The sequence below is a fragment of the Rhinopithecus roxellana genome, chromosome 19 (genome assembly GCF_007565055.1).
Source record: "Rhinopithecus roxellana isolate Shanxi Qingling chromosome 19, ASM756505v1, whole genome shotgun sequence".
NCBI classification, from domain to species: Eukaryota; Metazoa; Chordata; class Mammalia; order Primates; family Cercopithecidae; genus Rhinopithecus; species Rhinopithecus roxellana.
In genome coordinates, this window is record NC_044567.1 from 5090410 (window position 1) to 5106210 (window position 15801).

General features: G+C 43.6%; 1 protein-coding gene across 7 annotated transcripts in view; it reads right to left on the minus strand.

Annotated features, from left to right (window-relative positions):
* Positions 1-15801, minus strand: part of SKAP1 (src kinase associated phosphoprotein 1) — a 294324-nt gene that overhangs the window by 32535 nt on the left and 245988 nt on the right. For 2 of the 7 annotated variants that reach the window (XR_004054889.1, XR_004054888.1), the window contains exons 10-11: positions 13609-13712; positions 6734-6784 (exon numbers count right to left, since the gene is read on the minus strand). The exons of 2 other annotated variants lie outside the window; for them this stretch is intronic. Coding sequence is in view for 3 of the 5 variants with exons in the window: in XM_030922651.1 (XP_030778511.1) it covers positions 12723-12746; positions 13609-13712 (128 nt within the window). In the remaining 2 variants the exon portion in view is untranslated. Of the gene's footprint in view, positions 1-6733; positions 6785-12707; positions 12747-13608; positions 13713-15801 lie in introns of those variants that run through there. 3 more of the 7 variants (XM_010359237.2, XM_010359176.2, XM_030922651.1) reach the window with 2 other exon arrangements.

The following is a 15801-nucleotide window of genomic DNA, read 5'->3' on the forward strand; positions in this document are numbered from 1 at the left end:
GAAAAGTTTGAACTTGCTAGCTAGCTAGAAGTATTCTATATTAAGGAAATCAGTGAGGGGTAATTCCTTAGCTGGGCAAGATGACTCCATACTGCAGACTTCCTGTTAAACACTCATGTAATATGCATTTATGTCTATGTGTGCGTGCAACTTCACTAATTCATTTCTCAGCACCCAACAGACATGTATACAGTACCTACTAAATGCCAGGGACTGTGTTAGATACTGGGAATCCCACATTGGCCACACATGAACCCTCCTTTCAAGGGTACCTTCTAGTCGGGGAGGCACCATGGAAAAAACAGTTACACAAATGTTTATTTATGATTATGATATGTCTGTGAAGGAGAAGTTGAGGATGCTGTGTGTAATAGGGAATCTAACATAGTTTGAGGGATCAGAAAAGGCTTTTCTGACCAAGTGGGTGTTATTTAAAGACCTTGAAGAGGGGAAAGGATAAGTTGGAGGAGGGCTTCATTCCTGAAGCTTGGCACCAGCAAGCGCTTAAAAGCCCAGACGTCTGCAGGGTTAGTCCAGCTTCTCCCTAAACCTGCCCAACTCATCCTATAAACAAGAGAATGCATGAGGAGACCTTGATTTCTTTTCTTTTTCTTTTCTTTTTTTTTTTTTTGGGATGAAGTTTCACTCTTGTTGCCCAGGCTGGAGTGTAATGGCGTGATCTTGGCTCACCGCAACCTCTGCCTCCCGGGTTCAAGGGATTCTCTTGCCTCAGCCTCCCAAGTAGCTGGGATTACAAGCATGTGCCACCATGCCCAGCTAATTTTGTGTTTTTAATAGAGAGGGGGTTTCTCCATGTTGGTCAGGCTGGTCTTGAACTCCCGACCTCAGGTGATCCGCCTACCTCAGCCTCCCAAAGTGTTGGGATTATAAGCATGAGCCACTGCGCCTGGCCGACTTTGATTCCTGTAGAGCAGAGAGAGGAACTGAGAGCCCAAGGGTGAGGCTTGCCTCTATGGTCTGGATTTAGATTCCTTTAGGCTTACACTACTCTGGCAGCCGTCTGAAATCAGAAATGGTGCAGCATTCTGACCATTTAATTAATTCAAAACATCCTCATTCTCTTTTTTTTTTTTTTTTGTGAGACGGAGTCTCGCTCTGTCGCCCAGGCTGGAGTGCAGTGGCCAGATCTCAGCTCACTGCAAGCTCCGCCTCCCGGGTTTACGCCATTCTCCTGCCTCAGCCTCCCGAGTAGCTGGGACTACAAGCGCCCGCCACCTCGCCCGGCTAGTTTTTTATATTTTTTAGTAGAGACGGGGTTTCACCGGGTTAGCCAGGATGGTCTCGATCTCCTGACCTTGTGATCCGCCCGTCTCGGCCTCCCAAAGTGCTGGGATTACAGGCTTGAGCCACCTGCGCCCGGCCAAAACATCCTCATTCTCATTTTGAGGACATTATTCCATCTAATTATTTTTTTCCAGTCTGTCCATTTGGAATGAAAAACAAAAGAATAAAGCTTAATGCCAGCATTTCTCAATGTCTCTCCAAAAAACGTAACTCTGCACTAAATAAAGCCTGGTAATTCAAAAGCAAAGCACTAATATATTCAGCATAAAACAGACAGAGGACCTAGAGCAATAACGACACCACTAATATCTAAAACAGTTATAACAATTAACAACAATTATAATGATAGAGAAGCGAATGGGTATGATCACTGCATTTAAATTGCTAGCAGAGCTGAGAAGGGCTTTTTCTAGAGAAAAAAAAAAAGCAGCATCTTACTCTCTTTATCCTATGTAACGGAAGCTAAACTCCAAGCAACCAAAATATCATAAGAAGAATAGCAACAGACCAAGTTAAAAAAAGTATTGGTTTCTTTTTTCTATTTATTGCAAAGCATTTGTCATTGCATGCCAGGTTCTTTACAACTAGTAACAATCATTTCTCTTGTAATTGAGGCCAAGTTGGTGCTACTGGTGATAGAGTCAATGTCTGAAAATTAGCCTCTACGACGAGCAAAGTTTTAAGGTAAAAAGGACCAGGACATCTCTCTGCCTTTCTCCTTCCTTAGGGACAATAAAACCTGACTGTTCCTTCCAGAGTTCAGCTTATGTTTGGGAGTCACTGGGTGGTGACAGAATTCAGGCTGTGACCAGGGAAAAGTGGCTAAAGGCAGGCCAGCAAGTTATTCACATTTCTTGATTACTAAAATGATTGTGTCAATAAGGCCTGGCATTAAGTACAACCCTTAAGGTATGGAAAAGAGAAACAAAACACGAAGATAAAGCCAGTCCTAAGAGAGGATGGGATGGTGGGATGGTGAGACTTGGACATAAAACGCCAAAGTAGTGACCCTTTGGAAGTGACTTAAAATGTTCTTTAAGCCAGGTCAGAAAGGTCCAACATGTTCAGTCCATTCAAGTAAACTCTGATAATTTTCTTTTTTTTTTTTTGAGACAGGGTCTTGCTCTGTCACCCAGGCTGAAGTGCAGTGGCACAATCATAGCTCACTGCAGCCGCGAACTCCTGGGCTCAAACTATCTTCCCCCTGCAGCCTCCTGAGTCGCTGGGATTACAGGTGCATGCCACCACACCCAGCTAATCTTTTTAATTTTGTGAAAACACAGGATCTCGCTTTGTTGCCCAGGTTGATCTCAAACTCCCGGGCTCAAGAAATTCTCCCATCTTAGCCTCCCAAAGTGCTGGAATTACAGATGTGAGTTACTGTGCCCAGACTTGATAGTTTATAAACTATTTTGGAAGGAAGCTATGAAAATATTTGCCAAGCCCTCATTGACTGTGGCACCAGAGGAGGAAGACCAATTGGATAATACCATTTACTTATTTCATAGTGCTTTAATCTTGAGTTTTGAAATTACTGTGATCCTAGTGTTATAAGTATGATTTGGAAGTGGAGTACACTCAGATTCTGATTTTCATGTCATTACTCTTTTCACTGGGCCAAAATTTTAGCTGGTTGATAATCAGCTCATGTTTGGTCTTAGAAAACAGGCTTCAAAAGGTAAAAGCTGCAAACACCTCTGTGGTTTCCCTTTGTTCACTCTATTGGTGAGCCTAAAGTGAGAAGAGGGCCTCAAAGATGGAGTGGTATAAGCAACCACTTTTTGGCCCTCCTGAAAGCACTCATTTGCTTATAAGACCACAATAGTGTGATCTGTGTCTACTTTTGGCTTAGTGTGCCCACAATTTCAGAGTTGGGGTTGGGGGCAGACTGAGGGAGGTAGGGTGGGAGGGGTCTGTTTCAGGTTTTCCTTGGTCAAGGATTTTTTAATTTTTTTATTTTTTTGAGACGGATTCTTGCTCTGTCGCCCAGGCTGGAGTGCAGTGGCCGGATCTCAGCTCACTGCAACCTCCGCCTCCCGGGTTCTCGCCATTCTCCCGCCTCAGCCTGCTGAGTAGCTGGGACCACAGGTGCCCGCCACCTCGCCCAGCTAATTTTTTGTATTTTTAGTAGACACAGGGTTTCACCGTGTTAGCCAGGATGGTCTCGATCTCCTGACCTCGTGATCTGCCCGTCTCGGCCTCCCAAAGTGCTGGGATTACAGGCTTGAGCCACCGCGCCCGGCCTGGTCAAGGATTTTATGTATCTAAGGATATTTGTACCTCCAGGGTTGCTTTTTATTTGACATAGCACACGCAAACAAATGGCCAGTAATTTTTATAAAAACGAACACAGAGGAAGTTTTATTTTTGGTTACCTGGAGGTTACCTTTTCATGATAAGGAAAGGTGATAAACTCATTACCTAAGACCCTTAGTGTTAGACTATTGGGCTGAAATGGGTTGGAATTTAGTGAAACTCTGAGGTGTTGAAGAGTCACTCATTAAAATAACCCTGTTACTAACAGTTATGCTGTAAACTGAGCTCTTTATAGATTGAGCAATCAATACTACAAGGCTGTGATAGATTTTCTAGGTAACAGAATGAAATAAAAGAAATTACATCTTACAGGGTCATTAACACTCAATAAGGATGAACTGAATCCCTTCCTCCACTATGCTGATAAGATCTAGTTGGGCCTTAAGAATGTTAGCAATTCCATCAGGGAAAAAAGCACAGCATTCAAGGAACAGGATCCATCAAGGCTGGAGAAAAGTACTTGGATTTTAAAAGTAACTGCTAGCCATAGCATCTTTTGGGAAAAAAGGAAGAAGGGAAAGGTCAACTTGCTTAAATTTTTTTTTCTCCCCAAAAACATGTTAACACCTGAGAAAAGGCTGGTCACGGTGGCTCATGCCTGTAATCCCAGCACTTTGGGAGGCCAAGATGGTCGGATCGCCTGAGGTCAAGAGTTCCAGACCAGCCTGGCCAGTATGGTGAAACCCCATCTCTACTAAAAGTACAAAAATTAGCCAGGCATGGTGGCACGTGCCTGTAATCCCAGCTACTCGGGAAGTGGAGGCAGAAGAATCACTTGAACCCGAGAGGCGGAGGTTGCAGTGAGCAGAAATATCACCACTGCACTCTAGCCCGGGCAACAGAGCGAGACTCTGTCCCAAAAAACAAATAAGCAAACAAAAAAACAGGCACCTGAGAAAAACTAGGTAGCCCAAACTTGTGTAGCTTGTCTATGACATAGGAATTCACACTGTCCTAGAGCTCCCTGCCTTTTAAATGCCTTCACTGGGGCTGCCTGCCTTTCCCCCAGACCTCTATCTTTTATTGTTACAAAACTAAATGATGACATTTGGATTTATATATATTTCACCATTTCTATAGCGCCTTTGGAGATAAGGCACTATATAAAATCAATCGATAAATAAGTAAACACAAATAATAAAAATTCCTGCCTCAGATTCTGCAGAGAGAGCAAAAAGTCCTCCTGTTTTTTAATCACTAAGTCACCAATCATAACTGGTGGGAAGCATAAACCCTAGAAACATATTCAGAGCTTGCTATACTTTAACAACACTTGTTTTGGAGGCAGGAAGCATGAGGAACAAAAGGGTTTTTTTTTTTTTTTTTAAACCTATTTGAATTATAGTTGTAGGAACAGTTAAGAAATAAGGCTCCTTTCACCTCCCAGATATAACCTTAGAGAAAGAGGTGGAAGGAGGAAATGAGATGAGGGAGGAGTCTGAAACTGGATTCTAGACTTTGCTAAAAGACCGATGCTTCCTGAACAGAGTTTAATATGAAATTGGCCATAGGAAGCTTACAGTTACTCCACCCAAGCTGTCCACATGAAGCATTTCTTTTCTGCACTGGTGATAGAAGTTGGTTGAGAAAAGATATATGTGGAACATGGGTGGGTCAGAACAGATTTTCATTTGGAATTCTGTACAGTAAGTAGACAACAGAAGGAAATAGGTTTCAGAAGAGACCTAATCACATGTGTTCATTATCATGAGGTACTTGCAGCTACACTCACAGCTGCAGCTACTTCCATACCCGCCTCTCCTGCTTTCTTTCTCTCCCGCTTTGGCACATGACTTCTGAGGCTGCATCTTCGTTGTCTCTTCTCTTCCCTGGGAGAAGCTGGACTCTTAGGAAGTTGAGTCCTGAATCTTTTAAGTATTCACTTTCTGTAGAGAATGAACCTAGAAATGGGGGTTTTGCTGGATGGATAAGGAAGAGAAGAAAAAGCACAAGGAAAGGAGAGAGGAGAATGGGAAAAGACAGGGCCAGATAACGGAGAAGGAGCAGGGAGGGAAAGAAGGCAAGAATTCCTAGGCTTAAGATTTTCATAGACTCCCTAAGAAAAATATCAGCCAGTATCTAAATCAGTCATGCTTAGGGCTCTGCTGATGGAACGAATGTCCTTGAGGTGGCCCTTGCAATGTGCAGCATTCCTTTACTGACAACCATGGACTAGGTCCTTGGTCCACTTAAGGAGGCTTCAGAGGGGCATCTGACCTTTGAAAGGATGGGCTCACTAACAGCCTGAAGCATGGTTAACAGTCTGGGATGAGTAAGATGTAATTTTATATTCAACAAACCTGTTACATATTCATTTCCAAATGTGCCTGGAATCAAACCAGGCCATCAGAAGTCAGCATCACCAAGCAATTCTATCTTTCACCCCGTGTTCACTTTTCAGATCTGACACATTTCCATTCCCCTCTGAACTTGCAATCTCCGGGCCTCTCAGAGAGGAGACATTTCCATTCTTTCCATTCTCAATCCTCTGATCTCTTAGAGATGAGGCAATTCTATTTTCACTGTACTGATTTAAGAAATACTGATAGGAAAAAATAAATATCTGGTTTGGCTTCCCACCCTCTCTAGGATAAATCTTGGTTGTTCTGGGAACATTAATTAAAGTTTAGGTATTTCCCAGTCACTTTATTTGGGGCTTTGGGGTTCACACACAGATACCCTCTTAATTATTGAGTCCAGTAATTTTTATAGTCTCAGAGAAAGGTGCTTTCTCTTTTTTTTTTTTTTTTTTTTTTTTGAGACGGAGTCTCGCTCTGTTGCCCAGGCTGGAGTGCAGTGGCCGGATCTCAGCTCACTGCAAGCTCCGCCTCCCGGGTCCAGGCCATTCTCCTGCCTCAGCCTCCCAAGTAGCTGGGACTACAGGCGCCCGCCATCTCACCCGGCTAATTTTTTGTATTTTTTAAGTGGAGACGGGGTTTCACTGTGTTAGCCAGGATGGTCTCGACCTCCTGACCTTGTGATCCACCCGCCTCGGCCTCCCAAAGTGCTGGGATTACAGGCTTGAGCCACCGCGCTCGGCCGAAAGGTGCTTTCTCTAATCAGAACCCCATAATGTCCTACCCAGTGCCTGTGCATTTAGAAGCTCTTATACCTCCTTTTCGTCGAGTGCCACTCTCATCCTCTTCCAGATCATGCTCTTCATCTGGGGGGGATAAATGATCAGTATTAGCAAGTAGTGGTTCACAGTTTCATGTCCTTTTTTTTTTTTTTTTTTTTTTTGAGATAGAGTCTTGCTCTGTTGCCCAGGCTGGAGTGCAGTGGAACGATTTTGGCTCACTGCAAATTCCACATCCGGGGTTCAAGGGATTCTCCTGCTTCAGCCCCCTGAGGAGCTAGGAGTACAGGTGCCTGCCATTCTGCCAGGCTAATTTTTGTATTTTTAGTAGAGACGAGGTTTTGCTATGTTGGCTAGGCTGGTCTAGAACTCCTGGCCTCAGGTGATCTGCCCTTCTTGGCCTCCCAAAGTATTGGGATTACAGGTGTGAGCTACTGCATCCAGCCAGTCTCACGTTCTTTATATGGAGAGGTCCCCTTTCTCTGAGCTCATCATACTCTCTTCTTCTTTTTTTTTTTTTTTTTGAGACGGAGTCTTGCTCTGCCACCCAGGCTGGAGTGCAGTGGCCGGATCTCAGCTCACTGCAAGCTCCGCCTCCCGGGTTTACGCCATTCTCCTGCCTCAGCCTCCCGAGTAGCTGGGACTACAGGCGCCCGCCTCGTCGCCCGGCTAGTTTTTGTATTTTTAAGTAGAGACAGGGTTTCACCGTATTAGCCAGGATGGTCTCGATCTCCTGACCTCGTGATCTGCCCGTCTCGGCCTCCCAAAGTGCTGGGATTACAGGCTTGAGCCACCGCGCCTGGCCAACTCTCTTCTTTAAGGAAAGTTTAATTACTGTGTTCTTTTTTTTTTTTGTGAGATAGAGTTTCACTCTTTGTTGCCCAGGCTGGAGTGCAATGGCGCAATCTCAGCTCACTGCAACCTCTGCCTTCCAGGTTCAGGCGATTCTCCCGCCTCAGCCTCCCGAGTAGCTGGGATTACAGGCTCACACCATCATGCCCAACTAATTTTGTATCTTTAGTAGAGATGGGGTTTCTCCATGTTGGTCATGCTGGTCTCGAACTCCTGACCTCAGATGATCTGCCCGCCTTGGCCTCCCAAAGTGCTGGGATTACAGGCGTGAGCCACTGCGCCTGGCAATTACTGTGTTCTTTTTTGTTTTTTTGTTTTTTTTTGAGACAGAGTCTCGCTCTGTCGCCCAGGCTGGAGTGCAGTGGTGCAATCTCTGCTCTCTGCAAGCTCCGCCTCCCAGGTTCACGCCATTCTCCTGCCTCAGCCTCCCGATTAGCTGGGACGCCTGGCTAATTTTTTGTATTTTTAGTACAGACGGGATTTCACCGTGTTAGCCAGGATGGTCTCGATCTCCTGATCTTGTGATCTGCCCACTTCGGCCTCCCAAAGTGCTGGGATTACAGGCGTGAGCCACCGCACCCGGCCTACTGTGTTCCTAAAAAAAAATAGTATTAATTTGTCACCTTCAAACTGGCCCTCTCCTTCCCTTCCCTTTCATTTATTCATAAGCATGTTGAAGTGCTTATTACCTGCAAGACACTGCACTAGGAACTGGGGACAAGCAATAAACAAGACTGTCAGAGTTCCTGCCATTGTGGAGCTTCCAGTCCATTGGATTATTCAGATGTCTATCACCGGAATCCTAATCCTTTCCCTCAAACTCCATTTCTCCTTCCCTCTGGAATTCTCCTCAAAATTATTATCTCTATGAAAGCATTCTCTCTGGTTTTAAGCACTCCAGAGTTAGGACGTTAGAGTGTGTGCGTGTGTGTGTGTGTGAACAACCCTCTGTGACTGGCTGGGTGCGATGGCTCATGCCTGTAATTCCAACACTTTGGGAGGCCAAGGCGGGCGGATCATGAGGTCAGGAGTTGGAGACCAGCCTGGCCAACATGGTGAAACCCTGTCTCTACTAAAAATACAAAAATTAGCCGGGCACGGTGGCGGGCACCTGTAATCCCGGCTACTCAGGAGGCTGAGGCAGGAGAATTGCTTGAACCCAGGAGGCAGAGGTTGCAGTGAGCCGAGATTTTGCCACTGCACTCCAGCCTCGGTGACAGAGCAAGACTCTGTCCCTGGGAAAAAACAAAAAACCCTCTTTGATTAATTAGTCCTTAATCCTTAATGTATCCATCTTTGTTCAGCTGTAATGGAGGCTGGTCATGTACATAATTTTATGTTCCTAGTACTTGGGGCTTGTAGTTATCTTTTTACTGTTTATTATTTAGCCTGCCTTGTTCATTAGAGTATAAGCTCCTGAGGGTAGCTGGAATGGTCTTTTAATTAATTGCCGTAGATTCACAATGGGTTCTAAGTCAATGCCAGTGTCTAACTCCAGTCAAATGTTTATACGGTCAAAGTCATAACATAATTGGCCTACGTTTCTTACTCCCATTAACCGATTTCATCTCATAACATTACGTGATAAAATAGGAATTGGGCCTTTATAAAGTAAATATGTGTACCAGAATCATATTTAGCTATTTTATACATGGGACAAAGTGAAGAAAAATACACTTGCTATTCTTTTCACTACCACCATGCTCTTTTCCCACTCTCTCACTCACACATATATACACACATGTGCACAGTAGATAGGGTATAATAAGCAATGTTTTGAGGGCTCAATACTCAGCTCCTCCTGGCTACATTTACTTTCTTTTCTCCTGAGTCTTAACGACATTTGCTTGTCTTGCTTCTCCATAGTTTTGCCACTAAATGAACCTTTGACATTTCTCTTTCTCTTTTTAAATGTAATGTTTATAGGGCAATATGAGTTCCAGTGTGTCAAATTGGGGAAGTAAGCTCCAAGCTCATAGGTAAGAAGGAGCAGCATAAAAATATGTTAGAATACTATAAAGCATTAAAGGAGTAATTGATTTCAAGTAAGAAAGAGACTGATACGGCCAGTTGTGGTGGCTCACACCTGCAATCCCAGCACTCTCGTAGGCTGAGATGGGAGGATCGCTTGAGCCTAAGAGTTAGAGACCAGCGTAGACAACAGAGCAAGACCCTGTCTCTATAAAAAATAAAAATAAAAATTAGCTAGGCACAGTGGTGCACACCTGTAGTTCCAGCTACTTGGGAGACTGAGGCAGGAGGATCGCCTGAGCTCAGGAGTTTGAGGCTGATTGCACCACTGCAGTCCAGCCTGGGCCTGGGCAACAGAGTGAGAACTTGTCTCTTAAAAAAAAAAAGACTGATACTCTGGGAAATAAAAAATATATATATATTTTCCCTACAATATAGTAGGAGAAGGAGCACTTTGACTCAACAGTTCTTATAGCCATGTATGATCTAGCAGCAGAGAATGTTCTACTTGCCACCTGTAGTGCTCCCTCAACCTTACCATGAGGAATAAAACAACCTAAGCTAATTGAGGGGTGAAATCAAATATAAGAAACAGATCATGCTGAAATAAGCCACATTAAATAGTCTTTGCACATTATCTTCTCATTACTCGTCTACTTCCTTCCTTTCTTGGCTATGATGTGTTTCCTTTGACATGGGACTAATTTTAGGATTGGAAACATTAGAGGAAAAGTTGGTACATCCTCAATTTTAGAGATACCTAATAATTTGGACAGAGAGCAGCTCTTTTGTTGATATCAAACAACTCCATCACAAAGACCAATAATTTGCTGTGCTTAGGCACTTTTGCAGAGAGGGTTTATTCTACTGCTGCTGTCTGTGCGCAGCTGTCTCTTCCTCCCAATTCTAATCAATGTAAATTGGGTCAGATCTCCACTGTGAATTACAAATTGGATCCGAAGTTGGAGGGTCACAGTGCTACTACTCCACCTCCTTCCCACCGCCATTAGATGGGAAGCTTCACCAAAGATCTTTTCTAAATAAATCAGACTTTATTGTAAAACTCGGCTACTGACGAGACATAACCTCATTAGCATTGATTTTAAAATAAATTATTGAAAGTGGCCTGCCTGCTCTTTGCATTTGTAAAATAGGAGAATGTAAATGTATTTGCAATGATAAAAATGAAAACTAAAACTTGATTCCTTTATTCTTTTGGGCAACAGCACTTAATCTAGTAATAATACAAAGATGGAACAATAGAAATGTGTTCTATGCAGTTCACTTCCAGACCAGATACTCTTGATTTCCACCACACTTTTGGAATCAACTAGAAAGAAAAAAAAAATTGGCTATAGAGCTTTCATATCATTCACCGCCATTACCAAGCTCTACGATGATGGATGTAAACGGGGAAGCTCCAATCCCCACATCTGTTTTATCTAACACTGTCCTTCCCAGGTGGCTGAAAGTAGGCTCAAATCAAGAAGCCTTCCCATTGATGGGCTTGGTGCTATGCCTCTGGGGTCTTTGGAAGATTGGGTAGGGGGCACTATCACATAGTGAAGGAAAGCACCATTCACAGCTGGTTGTGAAAATTACACCCCTAGACACCTCCCTAGGTTCAGAGGGCACGATACAAACAGGCATACAAGTTATCTCAGATCTTTCCATGAAACTGAACAGGTGTCTTTCCAACTCCAGAGTCAAAGACAACTATTATATGGCAACAGAAAAAAAGTCTTGTTGCTCACAAAAAGGGGTGGGTTAAGTAGCTAAAGTTTTCATTTTTATTAATCTGTAATGTGACGCTTTACTTTTAAGAGACTATTTTGAAAAAATATTTTTTAGGCTAAAGAGCTTGTTGAATTTCTTTATAAGAATATTATTAGGCATTTCAGCATTATATCTACTGAAATACATCTTCATTTAAGAGTGAATTAAAATTTATGTGCTAGCTCAACTTTAAACAGTAATGGATTATAATGGTCCTTGCTCCTAACAGGGCATATGGGACCCCAACCTTACATAGGTTTTAAACAAATTAACCTCTAAAGATTACTGTCCACTTATCACATTAAATGCTCTACTTGATCCCCAAATATCTCATCTCAATTGGGAAAACAGTTGAAGAAGATTCTGTTAACTGTGCGAACATGTAAGAGAACCACAGGGCATCACAAATGAGCATCAGTATCCGGAGAGTCGATTTCAATCAACATTCTTGGCACAATGTCAGGGACACTAATGAGAGGTTGAGAGGAATAGGACACTGAATCCACCTCAGAGGGACAGAGAGGAGCCAGCAGCTTCTCATGACACCTGGCTCTTTTTTGAAGTGCTGCTCTGACATTCCTCTGACATCAGCTACACTGATATCAGAAAGAATAACATTAGGAAAAAATGACTAAATCAGAAAGAGGGGAAATCACTTACTTCCCCAAAGAAAGAAAGTGACAAAAGCTTCAAAAAATGCCAACTGTGTCAATGCGCAAGCAGATGTCAAGGTGCTCTGGTGACAGATGCAACAGAAATACAGATAGACTCAAGGTGCAAAGGGGACATGCAGAAAACTAGAAATAAACTGCTCCCCGGCATGCACAGGTATGTTATAAATCCACGGATGTATAGCACCTCATCAGACTACATGGAAAATACAAGCAAGATGCTAATAACACATTTAATTCTCTGTTGTGTATTTGGTTATCTTAACTGTTACCTCAAAATATTTGCATCATATTTCAGTGATATGGGCTTGATGTATAAGATATTTAACTCAATTTGTGCTATCTGCAACACTTGAAATGCACTGAATTTAACTTCACGAATAATACCTAAGCATCTACTAATTGGGGAGAAAGACCTGAATACAAATCACTGGTGAGGGCTAAAACAAAGCTTAATTCCAGTTGAGTATCTGGGAAGGTGTCACTGAGGAGACATATTTGAGCAGAATGTGTACGATTTCACAGGCTGAGATCAGGGGGATGGTCTAGGTAGAAGAAACAACGTGATTCTAGTTTTGGTGCTAACCAAGCAGCACTGTGTGACTTGGGCTCCGTGGGCATGGGAGTAAGAGAGAGAAAAGGCCAGAAGTTCAGAGGAGGCCTGATGATGGTGTTGACTCTTCCCTGACGCTCTTTCTTCGTAAACTTTGTATTTTTGGTCTCCATTTTGTTTCCTTTCCTTAGACTTCTTATCTTCACTGTTCCCCCTTCCTATGGGTCTGAACAACAGTACAGGGGAAAAATAATTCCACAGAATGTTTGTTTCCATTTGACTCAAAATTTTAAAAACTCAGTTATATGCTTTATTTTAAAGCAATCTGGCTTCTAGGTCTATAATAACACCCTGGGGCAGTGTGGGCAGCACTGGAATGTGCACAGAAATTCCCAAAGAGGGCTCTTCAGCTCTCTTTCTATTTGCTCTTCTGAAATCTCTCTAGAGAACACAGCCGGATTCTGTTGCCATTGCAGCTGCTACAAGACAGTTACAGCACTTCAATCGTCTCAGACGTCTTGCTGGATCCCAGCCTTGAGACTCCAGACAAAGAGAAACCTGATAAAAGTTGTCCTTTTATGAAATCTTGAATCATGGAGCTGGGCCTATGCTGGCCTGTAAAATAACTTCGGGGGTGGTGGTGGTGGTGGTGGTGGTGAGAGAGGGCTCAGAAAAGCCTCCCATTTTCTACATATTGCTTTAGCATTTCTTTGTGGTGGTTCCCTGCAGTTTAATCTACTGCAAATGAGATCCTAAAAAAATCAAGGGCCCGCATATGCTCAACACGGATGTTCAGAAATCCCACCAGATACCAACCTTGAAACCATATTTCCCAGGACTAACGTTTTTGTGGCCTGGCTGAAAACCTTGAGTGCTCTGGTTTTCCCTCATGGGGAGAAGAGTGCTAGCCATGTAGCAAATGCTAATTATCCCATGATTAATGTGATGGAGTGAGTTTAATGTGATGACCCATACATTATTTTGATTACAAAAAAACATTTTTTATTGACTTGGTATGCGTTACATACACTTTTCTCCCTATTAGGAAGGCCATCTAAATTATACTCTGGAAGGAAGGTCTCACTTACATGGCTTTCCCTATAGAGACAGTGAGGGCTTGTGTGGGTCCCATCCCAAAAGGGAGGATTAGCAGAACCGTCAATGTTAAATATCCTCCACAAGGCACATTTACCTGTTATAATGAAACAAATGTTAGAGGCCCACGTCATTTGACTCTTGATGGGTATGCAACGTTAGCACAATCCAACGCTACTGTAGGCTGTCCCTCCACCCAGCACCTGGCCTTGCAGTAAAAATGGGCCTGAGCAGAAGGTGCACTTCACATTCCATCTGCTCAGGATTTTCAATTTCACCTGCTCCATACACATAGCTGGAAATAACCAACGGGACTGTCTTGGGTCTGGTTCGAGAGGGTGGGGACCTAACCATCCCCAGTTCTTCAAGGAGGTAACACTTCCTGTTTAAACACCATCACATTAATAACAGCCAGCATTTACTGAGTACTCACTGTATGCCATTGTTTGCCAGGGCTCTGTGCTAAGAACTTTACACATGTCAGTTTTAGACTCCTCACCACATCCCTCTGAGACAGCTACTATTGTTTTCCCTGTTTTACAGGTAATACAATCAGACAGAGAGAGGGCAAGTAACTTGCTCAAGGTCTCACAGCTAGCAGGTGGCAGAGCAAATCCATCCTGATTTAGGGTCAGTATCTGTGCCTAGGATACCATTGCTGTCTCATGTGCCGCTGCTTGGTAGGTGGTCTTATGAGAGGGCAGCAGAAGGGAGACAGTGTTAGGCCCCCTCACATTCCCTTCTCAATTTCTCCAGGTGTGGCACTACGCAAAATTCAAATAGCAAGTTCGGAAGCAACAGCTGAGTGCAGTGGACAGGAAACTGGGTGATGGAAACTTGCGGCTGAAATATTCATATCATAATTAAATGCCAATATATCCCACCTCCAACTCTGTCTCTAAGAACTGTGATGGACAGAGGCTTATGGGAAAGAACCTGTTGCCTGGGTACAGTGTTGTCCTTTGGAAACTGGGTGCAATTTAGCTGTTGTTTCCCTAACCTGCAGAAAGAGATCCTGGATTTCCTATTGTGTGGCCTTTCTCACTTTCGATGGGCAGCTGTTGTGGATAGAGGTTAAATGCACCCACAGACCAGTCTTCATGCCCTTGGGGCCACTCCAACATACCAGCTGGTGGGAATTTTGGAAAAATGCCCTGATACTCTGGGCGGTGCTGCATTGGCCAAGGGGAGGAGTTTAGGAGGCAGGAGAAAGATGGTCATTAGGAAGCCAATCATACCTTCACTGCCCACTCCTGGGGTAAGGTGACAGTCCCAAACTCATCTTATTTTTTGAGACCTCTTTCTCTTTATTCTCTTTTGCTCTGCATCTCTGAGCATCAGCCCCCTCCTTCCTGGCTCCTTTGAAAACGAAACATGGTGCAGAAAAAGGCCCTTTCTTTCCACCCCAGAAGGTTCACTGAGGTTTTCCCAGAGCACTCTTCCACAGTTGTAACCCAAAGTGGAATGTCACCCGGATATTTCCCCAAGCCTGGGCAGGAGTGAGCAGAAAGTGAGCTCACTAGGAAGATTCTGGCCAAGTTGGGGAGTGCATCTCCTTTTAGAGAGTATTGTGAATTAGATCCATTTCTGCACCCTGCTGTTGCAATGGAGCCGACTGTGAAAGGGAAGATTCTCAGAGGAGCTGTGTTTTAATGTAGCAATTTGATTCAATTTTCCACTCTATAAAATTACCCATCACTGCTCGTTGCTTTCTAACAGACACCTTCACTCTTAATTTAACAATCCTATCGAATTCTGCCAGGGAAATTGGAAAAATTTATCACCTGTGAAATTTTATTTTCCTTTGGTTGTATCTGTTTTTGTAAAACTTCATTAACGACGATGACTTGCTGAGGAAATTATCATTTTTTTAAACATCAGACACAAGAAATGGCTCGACCTCAACCAAGATATCATTTGCATAATAAAACACAACAAAAAGGCTGGAGAAGTCAGGACTGGCAGAGGCTGGAAGTGCTAGGAGAAGAAGCAGGCTCTCCTTGGTGGGTGGGTGAAGTCCCCAGCAGGGCAGGGACATGTGGCCACAGTCCTGCCCCTTGACTCAGGAAGCAATGACATAGCTTCTTCCCCAGGAAGAGATGAATGTAGTGTGGTGAGGGTTGGACGCTCTTCTTAGGAAGCCTTGAAATGCAAGTTGCTTACTGATGATGCTTTCAGCAACCAGC